Consider the following 13,768-nt stretch of genomic DNA (forward strand, 5'->3'; position numbering starts at 1 on the left):
ACTTTGTGCTGGCACTTCGTGAACTTCATGAACTTCCCATAGCAAGCTGTTTTTTTTTTTTACTTATGTAATTTTCCAATCAGTTTCTCAGGCAGTTGCTGTTTTGTTTTGTTTTTTTATTTAAAAAGCTAGAGAGTTTTTTCTAAAATCTTGGGTGTAGCTAAAAGAGCCCTCTGGCTCATGTCTCTCTTCTGGATAACTATTATTTGGCTCTTTTCACAACAGTGGGTTTGCTTTAGTTCCTGTATTCCAATTGAAAGGGCTAGAAATTTGGCTGGGTTTGAAACTGGATAATCCATTGTCAGTAATTCTAACCCCCAAGCCCTATGAAAAGCAACTGGGAAGAAAGCTGCAGAACTTGCTTTACCACCACTCTTTTCAGTTTACCATAATACCTGAAAGTGAACAACTCCATGTAACAAAACACCAAGCTGTGTGAATAAAGACTCAGAAAATTTTTGAAAATTCATACCTTATAATAATCTGTTGGATCAATGACTGAGTGACATCTGGCAAAAGGAGTTTCTGTGCTTTTCAACAAAGAGCACCAATGTTCAGCATACTTTTCTGGAGAGAAATTAAATGTTATTATAAACCATTCACTTCATGTATTTCTATGTAATGCCTATAGCCATACTCTAGAATTCAAATCTCTGCAGTACAATACACCAAAACAAAATGATTACTCTATGTGTCTGGATGTTTGAACACTATGCAACTTCTCTGTCATTTAAAGGCAAATAGCTACCCACATAATTGGGAAACAAAATCGTTTTGTCTTCAAAAGACTATAAAACACAATAAACATAAACAGAATATTATGGATGGAAACTGTAAGCAGGCTTCCATTTTCACAACTACAATAGATAAAACGAGTCTTTCTTCTTCATCTCTGGCAGTGTTGCATCCTATTTCTTTAGAAACTTTTTTCTTTTGAGACAGTGACATGAAACGTATAGTGCATTTAAAGCCTTAGACCTAGCAAAGATTTATACATCACAACCTGCTCTCCCAAGTAATAAAGAAAATTGGCCCCGGCTTCAGATTCAATATTTGACCTGAAAATTGGATATAGGTGGCACACATATATTGAAATCTGTTATTTATTTATTTATGAAAACCACCCATCCTTACCATTCTCAACGCTAAGTGTACAAGGGTGGTCCCAGTTATCCAACTTATCGCTGCAGCTGGCTTGTGCTTTCCACGTGTTGGCAAAGGAAGCCCCTGTTGCTTCTATTAATCCACTTGATGTTTTGAAGTCATCTCCTTCTATTCCGTTGTAATTCCCACAAAGACCTATTGATAAAAGCAACAGATGTTGGCTGTGAGTTTCTTTAAAGGCATGCCTTTCTTTTTTGTAAAATGGGAATAGTGAGCAATTTACTAAGATTTTCTAGGGATAAATTTCCACACATCCAATAAGCACATCACATCCAATCAGTATGAACATTGTTCATATGTGTATATATACCCCAGCATTATTGAATGCCTTTTGACAACTGTGCTGTTCTCTGCAGCAGCTCTTTTTAGTTCAAATAGCATGCCTGCAGAATTAGTCTAGCATATACTTGTGTGTGTGTGTCACGATTTACAATTTATTGCCTTGAGACAATTTATGGAGATAAAAATGTCTTAATAAATAAAAAATTGACTAAACAAGTTTTTTGCAGGTAGGTATTTGACCCCATGTATCTTTAATTAAAAAAACACCCCCTTGTTAGTGTTAGTGTTGCTATTGGTGGATTCCTCTTCCCTGCAGTTCAGACTTGCCTTGGAGAGTTGCCTGGGCAGTCTGGTCCACAATGACAAAGAGCTGCATAACTGGAACCAGCTGGATCTCCAGCCTGAGGCCGAAGGTCGCCTGCACAATAATGTAGTTTGAAGATGGCTGGAAAACTGTGAAGCTGGCTGAAAAACAAAAGGAAGGCCAAGTTATCACCTGCTTATTGTAACGCACTCATCAAACCAGAGGGGCAAAAACAGTATCCATTGTGTATTATACCAGATGCCCATATTAGATACCTTTGCTGTTATGAAGAACATTGTCATTGGCTGAATAACCAGCCAGGAGAGCAAGAAAAGTTAGGTGTTGGCCTGGAATGGTTTCTCAATGAGGAGAAGATGAAAACGTCAGGGAGGGGGGCAGATATGAAAAGGGGAAGGGACAGGGAAGAGTCCCCAGTCAAGGACAAACAATCATTTGGATAATTCCCTGTGAAATAAACCAAGGAGTATATTTTCTCACCCTCCTTTCCAGCATCTTTTATTTTGCATTTCATTTAATCATGCTCCATAACATCTAAGGATTTGTGGAACCATCAATTTAGACAGTGGGTGGGGTGGGGTGGGGTGGAAGTTGAGGGCTCCTTTCCTCACCTGTTACATGAGGCAAATGAATTTCTATTTCATTCAGTAATACGGTACCATCTGATCTGAAAACTACGACCTGTGTGAAGAGAGAAACAGCCTACGTTAGTGTGACCTCAGGGTCTTAAAGGAAGATCAATGTGATAGAATCATACCATTTTAGAGTTGAAAGGGACCTGGGGGTCATTTTAAATGAACATTAATAATAATGATTGTAATACCCAAAAGGGACCCACCCTGGAAATTTTGGACATTGACAGTTTTCTTATATCTGACAACAGGAAGATGGGTAAGAGCTTAAGCAACCCAAAGAACTAAGCAATGGAACATGTATGTGCACAAACATACACATGAATGCCCATTCATACCACTTATGCACAATGTTGTGTAAATCTCTACTGGAGAGCACCTTGAACCATAGAATGCACATTTCTTGGACTGGAAGGCAGTTTCATAGGCATGAACCTCTGATGGAATTTATCTGACTTTGATTATTCTGGCTGCTTATTAACCGTCACATTTCCAAATCATCCAAAAATTAGATAAGAAGAATCAAAGCATTGCTTTCTTTTATCAGCAGTTCCTAATTCTGTTGCTTTCAGTTTTGTTCTTTCAAGAAAGTATTAAAACCTCCAATTTTAAGTGTGATTGCATTCATACATTTTCAGTTTTTGCCAGTTTACAGCTGCACAGTGGCTGCAATCCTGCACCCGTGTACTCAATCAGGCAATGTGTCTCAGCCTACTTCACTCTTCCCCCAAAGTAGATCATGGGGAGGGGGAGGGTTACATCCAGCTCTGGCAGAAAGCAGGCAGATCATAGTAGGCATTTGGATGCATATCATGTTCACAAACCAGGGCCAGGGAGAGATTTGTAAGCCCAGCATCCACTCCTTACCAATTCTGAATTATCTCAGTGCCCATAACCCTCCCTGGGTTCTTAATGTAGCCACAGCCAGTTGCCTAGAAACAAAGTAGCTGACCAGATTGACAAATCAGGTTTTGGAGGGAGGATGCCAGCTACCTTTTAGGACCTGGTGGAGAAAGGAACCCTTTTGGAGTTTGCTTGGATTGCACACCCTTGTGTGTGTGTTGGGGCTGGGGCTGGGGGTCAGTGACTCCAGACAGTCTTCTTCAATTTTCAGATGCTGGAAATTATTTGCTAAGAAGTATTTCATAGAACTACACATTCCTAAACTGAAGAAAGCTAAACAGGATCGGATTACATCTGCAGAGCAAGGGGCAGGGAAAGTGTGGCTCTCCAAATGTTCCTGGGCTGCAGCTCCCATCATCCTTTGCCACTGAGAACAGGAGTCCATTGACATTTGGTGGGTCACAGGTAAAACCCACCCCTGCTGTAAAGTCTGCATACCCTTTGGCAATTGGCAGCTAAGTAGTCATGAGTGTACAGCGCAGAACTATGACATGAGGAAATAATGCTGAAAAATCTCTTATCAAATCTTTGGCAAGGATTTCTGGCCAATGGCAGAGTATATTTTACAAACATATTAAGTATGAAATATGTAAAAGGAAGATATGACAAAATAAATAGAACCTGAAAGTCATGGAAATGTGGACTTGGATTTAAAGAGGATGTAAAAACACATACAAGATAAGCAAAGTAAATAAAATATATTTTTTTAAAAAACCCGAAATGAGGATTTATATGTTTGGTTTATTGTTCAATGTAATTCAGACGCTTGGACCAATGTTCAGAAGTTTAAATGTTAACCAGAACCTCTTGGAATGGTAAAATTACATATTACATAATTCCACCCACCCACCCACCCCACCCCACCCCGGAAGCTCAGCAAGAAGTATGAACAAATGGAATAAGGTGTCAATGGAAGGGGAGGGTTGGGAATCTTAGAATATGGTTGATTGCCTATATCTTTGAGTTATGAAGAAAACATTTATTTGGCATCATATTCTAGATGAACTAGCTCAGAGCCATACCATAATTACCCTAAACTTACGTTTTTCTTCTCATCTATTAACAGAACCACCGTCTTTAGGCATGTCTGCTTGTCAGTAGAACCGCATGGGCCTAGTTCTCCCAAGAGGGCATGTGAGTCATTCTGTATGCTCTGCAATTACAGAAGAACAAATACAATCAAAGTGGTCAACTTTTGCTGCTATGAAATGATTCCTTTCACAGATAGGATGAAATTACCTGTTCAGACAAAAAGTGCAATAAATCATTGACCTTAAGGATGTCACATTCCACGATCCAGATCACAGGCCTTTCTTTTCCTTTTTCCTTTTTCTGTCAGGGAGAGTATAAGCCCTCCTTCTGGGAAATATTTGACATCTAACCTCAAATTGCCATTCCCCATTCCTTTCCAATTCCTATTTTTGCATTCCCAATCCTCATTTTAGCCCCATCTTAAATTCAGTTGTATTGCAATACAAAGACACAGGCAAGAGTAGGAAATGATTTTCAGCCAAGGGTATGTGACCCAGACAAAAGCAGGTGTGGCCACACAGACATACAAACACACTGCATCCAAGGCAGGAGGGCTAGCCCTTTCTCAATCACCTGCACTCTGTAGGAAGGTTACCCTACCCCACTGCGGCATAATTCCTTCGACCAGAGTAGAAGTGTCTGGTGCACGTACCTTGCTCAGCACATAGTAGCAGTCACCATGGAAGGTGTACTTCTTTCCATCAAAGGTAGTAATGTGAGATCCTCCCTCCACTGCACATTTACTGGGACAGGGTAAATCCTGGCATATCCATCTACCTGATTGGCAGGTGCTGTGAAGACAGACAAGAAATCAAAAGCGGGATCTGGACATATAGAAATTATACAAGAAGTACCTGCACCACAGTAGTGGAGCCACGACAGCAGGTCAATTTGGAAATGATTCATAACACTTTTGGACATTATAACCTCTTCTTTTTCAAAACATTCCAGATTCAGCAAGCCATAAAGGTGCTGATGATAAAGTGGCAGCAGCAATCCCCTTTTTCCAACCCAAAAAATGTTGTTGTTGTTGTTGTTGTTGTTGTTGTTGTTGTTGCTGTTGTTGTTGCTGCTGCTGCTGCTGCTGCTGCTGCTGCTGAAATATGCTTTTACAATTAGAGATTTAGGCTCATATAACAATATCAGATAGGTACGTAACTGGTAATGCTGGGCAATTTTTCACCAGGGCTTCCCAGAACAAGTGGTCTATGTTTTAGCATAAAATGATACTGTGTTTTAGCTATGAAAGCCTGTGACGGTACAAGGTGTTTGTCCAGACATTCACATCCCTACAAGAATCCTTTAAGTGACAACTCTGAAATAAAAAGCTATAATTACTCTCAGAGGGCACAGATAGGCTTACCAGCTTTCACAGTCATTGGTGATGTTTTTACCAGGGGGGAATAATTGCCCACGAAGTTTGCAGTGACACTGGCTTGTGGCCACGCAGCCTTTCCCAGTGATATCATCATATACTGTGCCTGCAAAACAAGATGCTCATAGTTCATGACAATCCAAGGCTGCACACCTTAGCATACTTAAAGAGGAACTGAATAGGATTTAACCCACTACAAGACTGGAAGAACTCTTGGGGGATATAAATTCTCAACAAAACCTCTAAGCTAATGATAGAGGTTAGCCTACCCATCCAGAGAATGGGTTGATGCTTTTACTGTGGCTTCTAGCAGAATATACTTCCAGCCTAACCCTGACAAATATTTGTATTTATCTGTAATATTTCTAGCCCATATTTCTCAAAAAAAGCTCATAGCAGCATTTTTCAAATAAATCCTAAATTACTTTACCTAAAATTAACTCTCACCAAATTCAGTGAGGCATTATTCCTACTAAGTGTGCTTGGAATCTAACTGGAGTAGCCCTGAGAGGTAATTTAGCCACTTGGCCATGGCCACCCTGCTAAGTTGGGATCTGAACTTGGGTTTCCCATTTCTAAGCCCATTGTTGTATCCACTAGGTCACACATAAATTGTTACCTTCAGGGCAAAAACAGCCATCCATGTAGTGTTCTTCACATAGTTTGCTGATCCCCAGGTGTGAACAGGTGTCCATACAGGGTGAGCCACTTTCCAGGTAGATCATGTTTCCAGGACATGACTTAGCTAAAATAATTAAAGAAATAGCACTGACTATATGCAAACATTGACATGAAATTAGGGTTCAATCAAAAGAAAGACAATCCACACAGCTAAAACCATAATCCTAATTAGTTTCAGTAGGATTTAAATACACAATTTCCTAAGTTTTTTTTCCTGTTCTTCTTGCCTCTCCAGCATGAAAACAATTATTCAAAAACTCTTTCCACCAAAATCAATGGGAAAGCTCTCCTTGGCTACTATGAGAATACGGGATTGGATCCAAGACTGCTGTTTGGAAATTAACCTTAAGGATGGGGACCTTTCAAGACCATCCTGAGTTACATGAATTTAAAGAGAGATTTCACCCTCCCCTGTTAAACATTCCTGGCTGCATCTTACATGAACCCAGTTAATCACTTACGACACAGGTGTGATGTCCTCCAGTTCTGAGGATTGCCACCAGCGTGGGAACACTGGCGGGAAAACTCTGAGATGGTGCTGCAAAGGCAGAAGGAGTCCTCTGTTTGCTGGCAAGCACATCTGTCCTGCATGCAAGCTTGGATATACTGTTCCAGATTCAGGCGGGACTGACAATCCGCAAAAGCCGGAGCAGTCAGCAGCTTCTCACACTCCTCACGCTAGAAATAGAGGAAAGTACAGTTTAACAGGCCTCCCAAGCTCTGTTTCAGCTTCCAAAGTGGCCCTAATTAACACAAGGAAGAAGGTCCAGGCTTTTCACAAAAGTCTATGTTTGTCCATTCTTATTCTCCTTTCCTCTATCTTGCAATTCAGAGCAAGAACTGGGAGCATCATAAAGTGGTTGCACACCTTACTACACACTTGCTATTTCTCTAACAGAGACAGGTATCTCGATTCCTGGTATGTACCGTGTAACACAGTTTTCAAGACTTACATGTTGGTTGCAAGATTCAATAGGTTGTGTCTCATCAGGGTCTTCACATACTGTATTGGGTTTATTAATCTTCTGTAGGTTTCCAAATGTGATTGGATTGTAGCTCAGTCCTGTGAGAAAGAGTGAGCAGCATGTTCTCTTATTCCCGTTAACCATAACAAACAGCATCTTCATTTTGCTCTCAGTGTCACAACCAGAGTTTAGAGACATAATTTCACACCAGATGGTACTGTTCACTTACTATGGATTACTTATACCCTTTAAAGTTTTAAATTAAACACCTTTTTGCTCATACATTCAAAGATTAATTGAAACACGCTACATTTTGAATGTTTTCTACATTTTAAACCAATGCTTACAGGAGAATTCATGAATTTCTGGGCTTAAATTTGGATTTATAGGAAGGTGTTGTGTTTTCACAATCTGTACAGTGAATGCCATCAATCATTTAAACATTCACATGTTTCCTAGAAGAATATGCTGCTCTTAAGCCACCCTGATCTGACAAATGAACACCAGGTTAAATAGTGTTTTTGACCATCTTCAAATCTGCTTTTGTTAATTTAGGGTGATGTCCAACCAACATCAGTCATATACAGATCAGACCTTCTGAAATAAATGAACATGTTACATAATTTCCTTGATTTCCGTGAGTATGACATAGTTGGACGTCACCCACAGAATTCATTCCAAATTTGTGGACCATGCTTTTATAAACAGTATGCATTTTAATCTCTCTGTACTTTTCTAACCACTCAGTACAGAAACCGTTGCTTTGCTCTCAACTGCACATTTAAACTCCTCATATTCTGTAACTCATTATAATAATCATTTCTCTATAATGTTATCCCACTTACCATCAGAGAGAAATTCATTGTAAACCTGCTGGCCGTTGTAATCCCCACAAAGACCACAAGTACCGTTGTTAAACTTGGTGTCCAGTTCAATCTAAATTGAAAAATGAAAACCCGAAGGAACATATCAGCTATTGTAGTAAAGAAATAAGGTAAAGTTGCCTTATGTTGAGTCAGACCAGTATGGCTGCTCTGACTGACATTGGTGGTCCAGTGTCTCAAGCATATGATTTTTCCTTTCCTGCCACAGGAGATCATTCAACCAGAGTTGTCAGGAGTTTGATTTGGGTGATTCTAAGGTTACAAGCAAAACAATTGCTTTAGAAAAAAAGAGGCTAAAAAGGAAGGGCCAGGTTCAACTAATGAGTTCTGCTACTGGAAGCCAGTGGAAGGACTTCTGCTAACAGAATAGGGCTTTTGGCTCCTCTCCTAGCCCACTCAGGGCCGGCTCTAGGTAGAGTCTCGGTGGCGCGGGGTGTTAGGGCTCCGGGCTGGTAGGCGGGGCGCTGCGCGGCAAAGCCACGCGGAAGCCATGCTGCGCCCTGCAAGGGCGGGGGCGCCGGAGCGATCTCCGCCCCTCAGCGCCAGGGCGCCCGACCTGCTCGAGGCTGCCCTGAGCCCACTCACTGCCATGCCTCCCCAAATTGGCTTGCAGGGGTTGGAGGAAAATCCACGACAGAGCATGTGGAGAGAAATGGGGAGATCATTCTGTCTAGTAAACTGAAATGCTTGCACCGATAGAACTATCTTCTTAGTGCTTTACTGAATTCTTCCCAGAGGTTTGTATTCAACTAAGCCCTACTCAAATTAATGAACCTAAGTTAGTCATGTCCATTAACTTCAATGGGCTTACTCTAAGCAGGACTAGCATTGAATTCCAGATGAATTGTAGAGCAGCCACCAAGAATGGTTCTCTACTTTCCCTTGCAGTCGAGAAGGTTCTGTTGGGTGCTCTTAATCACAAGACAGCGACATAGGGCAGAAATTGGTCACTTGAGTGAGCTGGGCCTGAGCCATAAACCCTATACCAAAGTATCAAAATAGAAGCTGAAGGCCACACATACCATCAAAGCATCTTCTCTGTTCCATATCAAAACTAGGCCCACTCTGGCATAGAGTTTGGTATACATATCATTCTTCTCAATCATAATACCAGAATGATAGTACGGAGTCCTTGCACTATAGGAAAGAAAGTCATACAGAGTTTTTATTAAATTCCATTGCAAGCAACAGCCCCAGCATTAGATGAGAAAGCACACCTTTGCAGAATTTCTCAGATCTATTTTACAACCCTTATACCATCGCAGTATACTCCCCAACTTCCAGTCTAAAATGAACACGAATACACAGAGATAAGCAGAATCTTATTCATGGCCTGTTAAAATCTGTGAGGTTTATCTCAGTTTCTGCATTCAAGATTCAGCATTCATCTAAGAAAATGGATGGTCAAATTTTACTCGCCAGATTAAGAGGGTGCTTATTTTAAATATTTTATTTATTTATTATTTCTATGTTTCCATTGGAAATTTCCTAGTCATCCTGTGCTTTAGATTTCACAGTGTCACTAGTGCTTATTAATACAGGTTCCTAAAGACCCAAGCCTTGGCTGAAGATCTTAGAAACATAGGAAGCTGTCCAAAGTCAGACAATGGGTCTATCAAGCTCAGTGTTGTTTACAATGACAGGCAGTGGCTCTGTAGGGTTTCAAACAGGAGTCTCTCTTAGCCCTACCTGCAGGTAATGATGACTGAATTTGGGGATTTCTGCATTCAAAACATAGGTTTAGCCACTGAGATGCAGCCCTTTCCACTGATGGGTAAATGAAAAAGTGTGCAACTGAAAGCCCAGAGTTGCAATGTGACTCCAAGGTAAAGGTTTCCTTATGAGTAAGGGTATTCCTCAGTCTTAACCACCTGTAGCTAGGTTTCCATGTGGCCTGAGATGCCACAAGCTAAGGTCCCTGTGAATTACCCTACCTTAAATTATGTTTCCTGTGTTACTGGTCCCTGGACCTGTTACCTGCTGATGCTGTCCTTGGATCATGTTTGAAGTCAAATTGGTTCCCTGTGCCTGACCTTGGTTTGTCCTTGACTCTGCTGGCATGACGTCTCCTACCATTGTCTGGTGAGCTTATGTGCGGGTGTAGAATTTGTGGATCACAGTCTGTAGAGGTCATATGTATCCAGAGTAGGGTGGGACGGGTGTAGCAGTATTACATAGATGATTCCCTTAATATGGGACGGGGCTTATGTGCCTCTAAACTCCCTTTACAATGAATGGATTATGAGGAAATCAATACTTGATAGATTGACCACCCCAACACACCTCTTGATTTTAACTGAAGTGCCCTTTAGACTAAGTTCTTGCTACACAAGAGTTATATTTCTAAAGTAGGATATTACTGCATAAGTGGTTTTACTCATGCCAGAGCCTTTGTTGCAGAGTAATTTGTTAGTCAACCTAAGAATAGTGGAACAGGTCACATTACAGGAAAAGGAAAATATTAACATTCACTATGGGAAGGAATATGTTTCCTTAAGCCAATTACCCAACATTTGGCAAGGATTTCAAACACAATAATCTGATGTGGAATGTCCATCTGACTACAAATTACTACTTTAAGAAGAAAAACCACGATCCATCTCAGCTATGATAGGTTTGGAAAAACAACAAAAGTTCACAAAGGCCAAATTGAACTAGCCCATCAGCAGGCTAAAAGTGTCATTCTCACATGGTGTTTGCATAGCTAGGAGAGCTGCTGTTGTGTCTCTCTGAGCTTCCTCCATCATCTCCAGCATAAATAGGGACAGGCATATTGTAGTTGTAGCCCTTCACTGTAACTGGGCATGTGGTCAGTGTGTACTGTGAGACTTAGGGAAGCCAGGAAACATAACAGTCAATGCCTTGTTCTGGGTGTCTTTTTGTTAAAGGAGATCACTGTATGTGAAGTATAACTAAAGAGGTGAAAGATGCCAGAGATAGCTTGAAAATAATCAGTTTTTTTTAACAATCCTGGATCTCAAGTTTGTGCACATTATAAAAAGAAATTCAGAGTATAAGTATTGAGTTTCCATTTTGTACCTTGCTTAAATAATAATTCCTATTGGTGGTTGTCTCTGGCAGTTTGTGCCTTTTCAGTTATGTTTCAAAACTGGACTGTAAAATACTGCACATTAGCAGCAGTGCTGGGGAAATTGCTCACAATTTTAATGGTCCCCTGCTCATCTAATAAAATTTGTAGGTAATTATGTCATTGGGAGTTGGAGACTGAATTCATGGAATGTGCAAAATCTCACTGAAAAACTATCAAAACTAGTTTGGCTTCCCTTGACATTTCAGGAGATGATGTAGAAATGTCACTTGGTCTTATTTATTTAAAAAAAAACACCATTTTTTACTTCCTTGAAATTTCCTCAGATGTTTCACCTGAAAAACTCCAGACTCACTTCGAAAATACAAGATTTCAGTGGCAGTACTCCTTAAGATCTATGGCCTGACTTTCTACACAATGCATTTCCCTCAAGTTTATTTTGAGTAGCGGGAAGTTGTTGCGACAATTAATATTATAAGTTTTTTGTTAAAGAACTGTGGCCGAACACTGGAAGCCTTAGAAGCATAATAATATGGGAAGAACTTACATTTGCCCATCCACCACCACCATCTTGTGAGTGAGGTAGATTGCAACATCCTTAATTGTGATAAGGACATATTGAATGTCAGGGTGCCCTTGCTGATTCAGCTCACGCTGGATATGGACAGAGAACTCCTGGTAAGATTCACGGCAGTCAGAAACAAAGTTGTATTCACAGACACCAGGAAACTGGTAGAAATCTCCATCAAAGGTTTTGAAGTGGTTGTTCCCCCAAGTACTGCAGACATAGTGGCCATGGCTAGAAGTTCTTCCTGAAAAATGAGGACAAAGCAACCACTGAGTGCAACCATGGAACAATAAAGCAGAAAAAATGACACATAATTAAAGAAAAACAAGCCATAAAATCCAAAGAGCTTCTGAAGGGAAAGGGGTCAACAACCAGGATTAAACGTTCTACTGCAATGTTGGTATTTCATTTTTTTATAGTTACCGACGCAACATATCAAGCAATATGTACACTTATGCTCTGAAAAAGGCATACACATATTACTGGACTTGCTGCTACAGCAAGATCTTCGCCATAAAGCTGTGAAACATACAACCTTGGGACACAGGTGAAGTGCTGCACACCAATGCAACAATTACATGATTTCTCTGGTTACCATTTATTTATCCATCCGGATAGCTTAGGACGGTCATGCAAAACCACCGAAGCACTTCTAGCAAAGGTTCTGCCAGTCGCACACAGAATCTCCTACTTAATTAAAAATAAAATAAGTTTCTCTACCACATATGCCAGCTGACGCAACTTTATATCCATAAATGATGGGGCCATTTAGCTTCCGTTTCCAAAGAAAGTTCTACACCATCTGCAGGTCTTTGGTATTTATTCTCTCTGTGCAAAACCTGTGGATTCTTCAAATCCATAAGGATCTGCTGTTGCAAAGCCCAGTTGAGCACCTGTAGCTGGGCCTTGTTTGTCTAACTAACAGATGAAAGCAATACCTCCTCAGGTGGAGGACTCTCCTTCATTGGAGGCTTTTAAGCAGAGGTTGAGTGGTCATCTGCCATGGATGCTATGCTGAGATACCTGCATTGCAGGGCATTGGACCTCAGGGTCCCTTCTACAGTTCTCTGCTCTATAATCTATGAACTATAATGGCAAATCAGTATTATAGTGCTGAAAGAGCCGTCAAGATAATCTAAGGCAACAAATTACTCCAGCCTGTGGTCCTCCACAGATGTGCTGACTGGAGGTGATGGGAGTTCAACCCCAGAACATCTAGACTCTAGAGGATACCAGGCTGGTAAAGGCTACTGTACAACATCTTTCCCCTCCTACCACAAATTCCCTGAGGCAGAATCACCTTTGCCTTAACTCTGCCAGCATATTAGTTCACATCATCCAGAATACTATATATTATAAGCAGAGAGCAAAAGCACCCAGTGCTCACCATACAGGCTATTTTTCCTATCCTCCAAAACCTTATTGATTAGCCAAGCAATTTAAATATTTTACTTGTTGCACATTGCACCAGCCAGTGAGTGTTCCCCAGGCTTCCCCACTGGACAATCCCACAGTATCTCCTTTAGAAGTCTTACCTTTTCTAACTTCAGATGCATAGCAGATGGCCAGCCATAGTGTCAAAAGGCTGGTAAGCCTTAGCCCCATGGTGGCTAAGAGGGAAGGACAGAAGTCCCTCTATGGCCATCCTTTATATAATGTCCATTTGTGCTATTCATGCTACCATACGGGGAGGAGATGGAAGGTGAGGAGGAGTGGTCAAAATGGGTACAGTGTTTGCTGAGATTAGAAAGTAAACAGAGGTGAAATTTTCATTGTAATTCCTGTAATTCAGCATTGAGGAAATAGTATAATATTGATTCAGTTATCATGCAAGTTTCCCTTTTTATTGCCCTTTTGCATTTCTCTGAAAGGCTGTCTGTCTTCCTTCAGTCACACGCAATGACAATGTGC

General features: G+C 40.8%; 1 protein-coding gene across 1 annotated transcript in view; it reads right to left on the minus strand.

The window, feature by feature from the left end:
- Positions 1–13,512, minus strand: part of MUC2 (mucin 2, oligomeric mucus/gel-forming) — a 60,714-nt gene extending 47,202 nt beyond the window's left edge. Inside the window, exons 1-14 of the mRNA XM_060277210.1 lie at positions 13,393–13,512; positions 11,837–12,101; positions 9,263–9,377; positions 8,202–8,292; positions 7,345–7,454; positions 6,853–7,069; positions 6,330–6,455; positions 5,699–5,816; positions 4,988–5,126; positions 4,346–4,456; positions 2,380–2,449; positions 1,774–1,911; positions 1,135–1,299; positions 473–567 (exon numbers count right to left, since the gene is read on the minus strand). Of these exons, the coding sequence (XP_060133193.1) occupies positions 473–567; positions 1,135–1,299; positions 1,774–1,911; positions 2,380–2,449; positions 4,346–4,456; positions 4,988–5,126; positions 5,699–5,816; positions 6,330–6,455; positions 6,853–7,069; positions 7,345–7,454; positions 8,202–8,292; positions 9,263–9,377; positions 11,837–12,101; positions 13,393–13,462 (1,830 nt within the window). The 5' untranslated portion in view covers positions 13,463–13,512. The remainder of the gene's footprint in view (positions 1–472; positions 568–1,134; positions 1,300–1,773; positions 1,912–2,379; positions 2,450–4,345; positions 4,457–4,987; positions 5,127–5,698; positions 5,817–6,329; positions 6,456–6,852; positions 7,070–7,344; positions 7,455–8,201; positions 8,293–9,262; positions 9,378–11,836; positions 12,102–13,392) is intronic.
- Between the last annotated feature and the right edge of the window lie 256 nt (positions 13,513–13,768).

This window comes from Zootoca vivipara, chromosome 1 (genome assembly GCF_963506605.1).
Source record: "Zootoca vivipara chromosome 1, rZooViv1.1, whole genome shotgun sequence".
Lineage (NCBI taxonomy): Eukaryota > Metazoa > Chordata > Lepidosauria > Squamata > Lacertidae > Zootoca > Zootoca vivipara.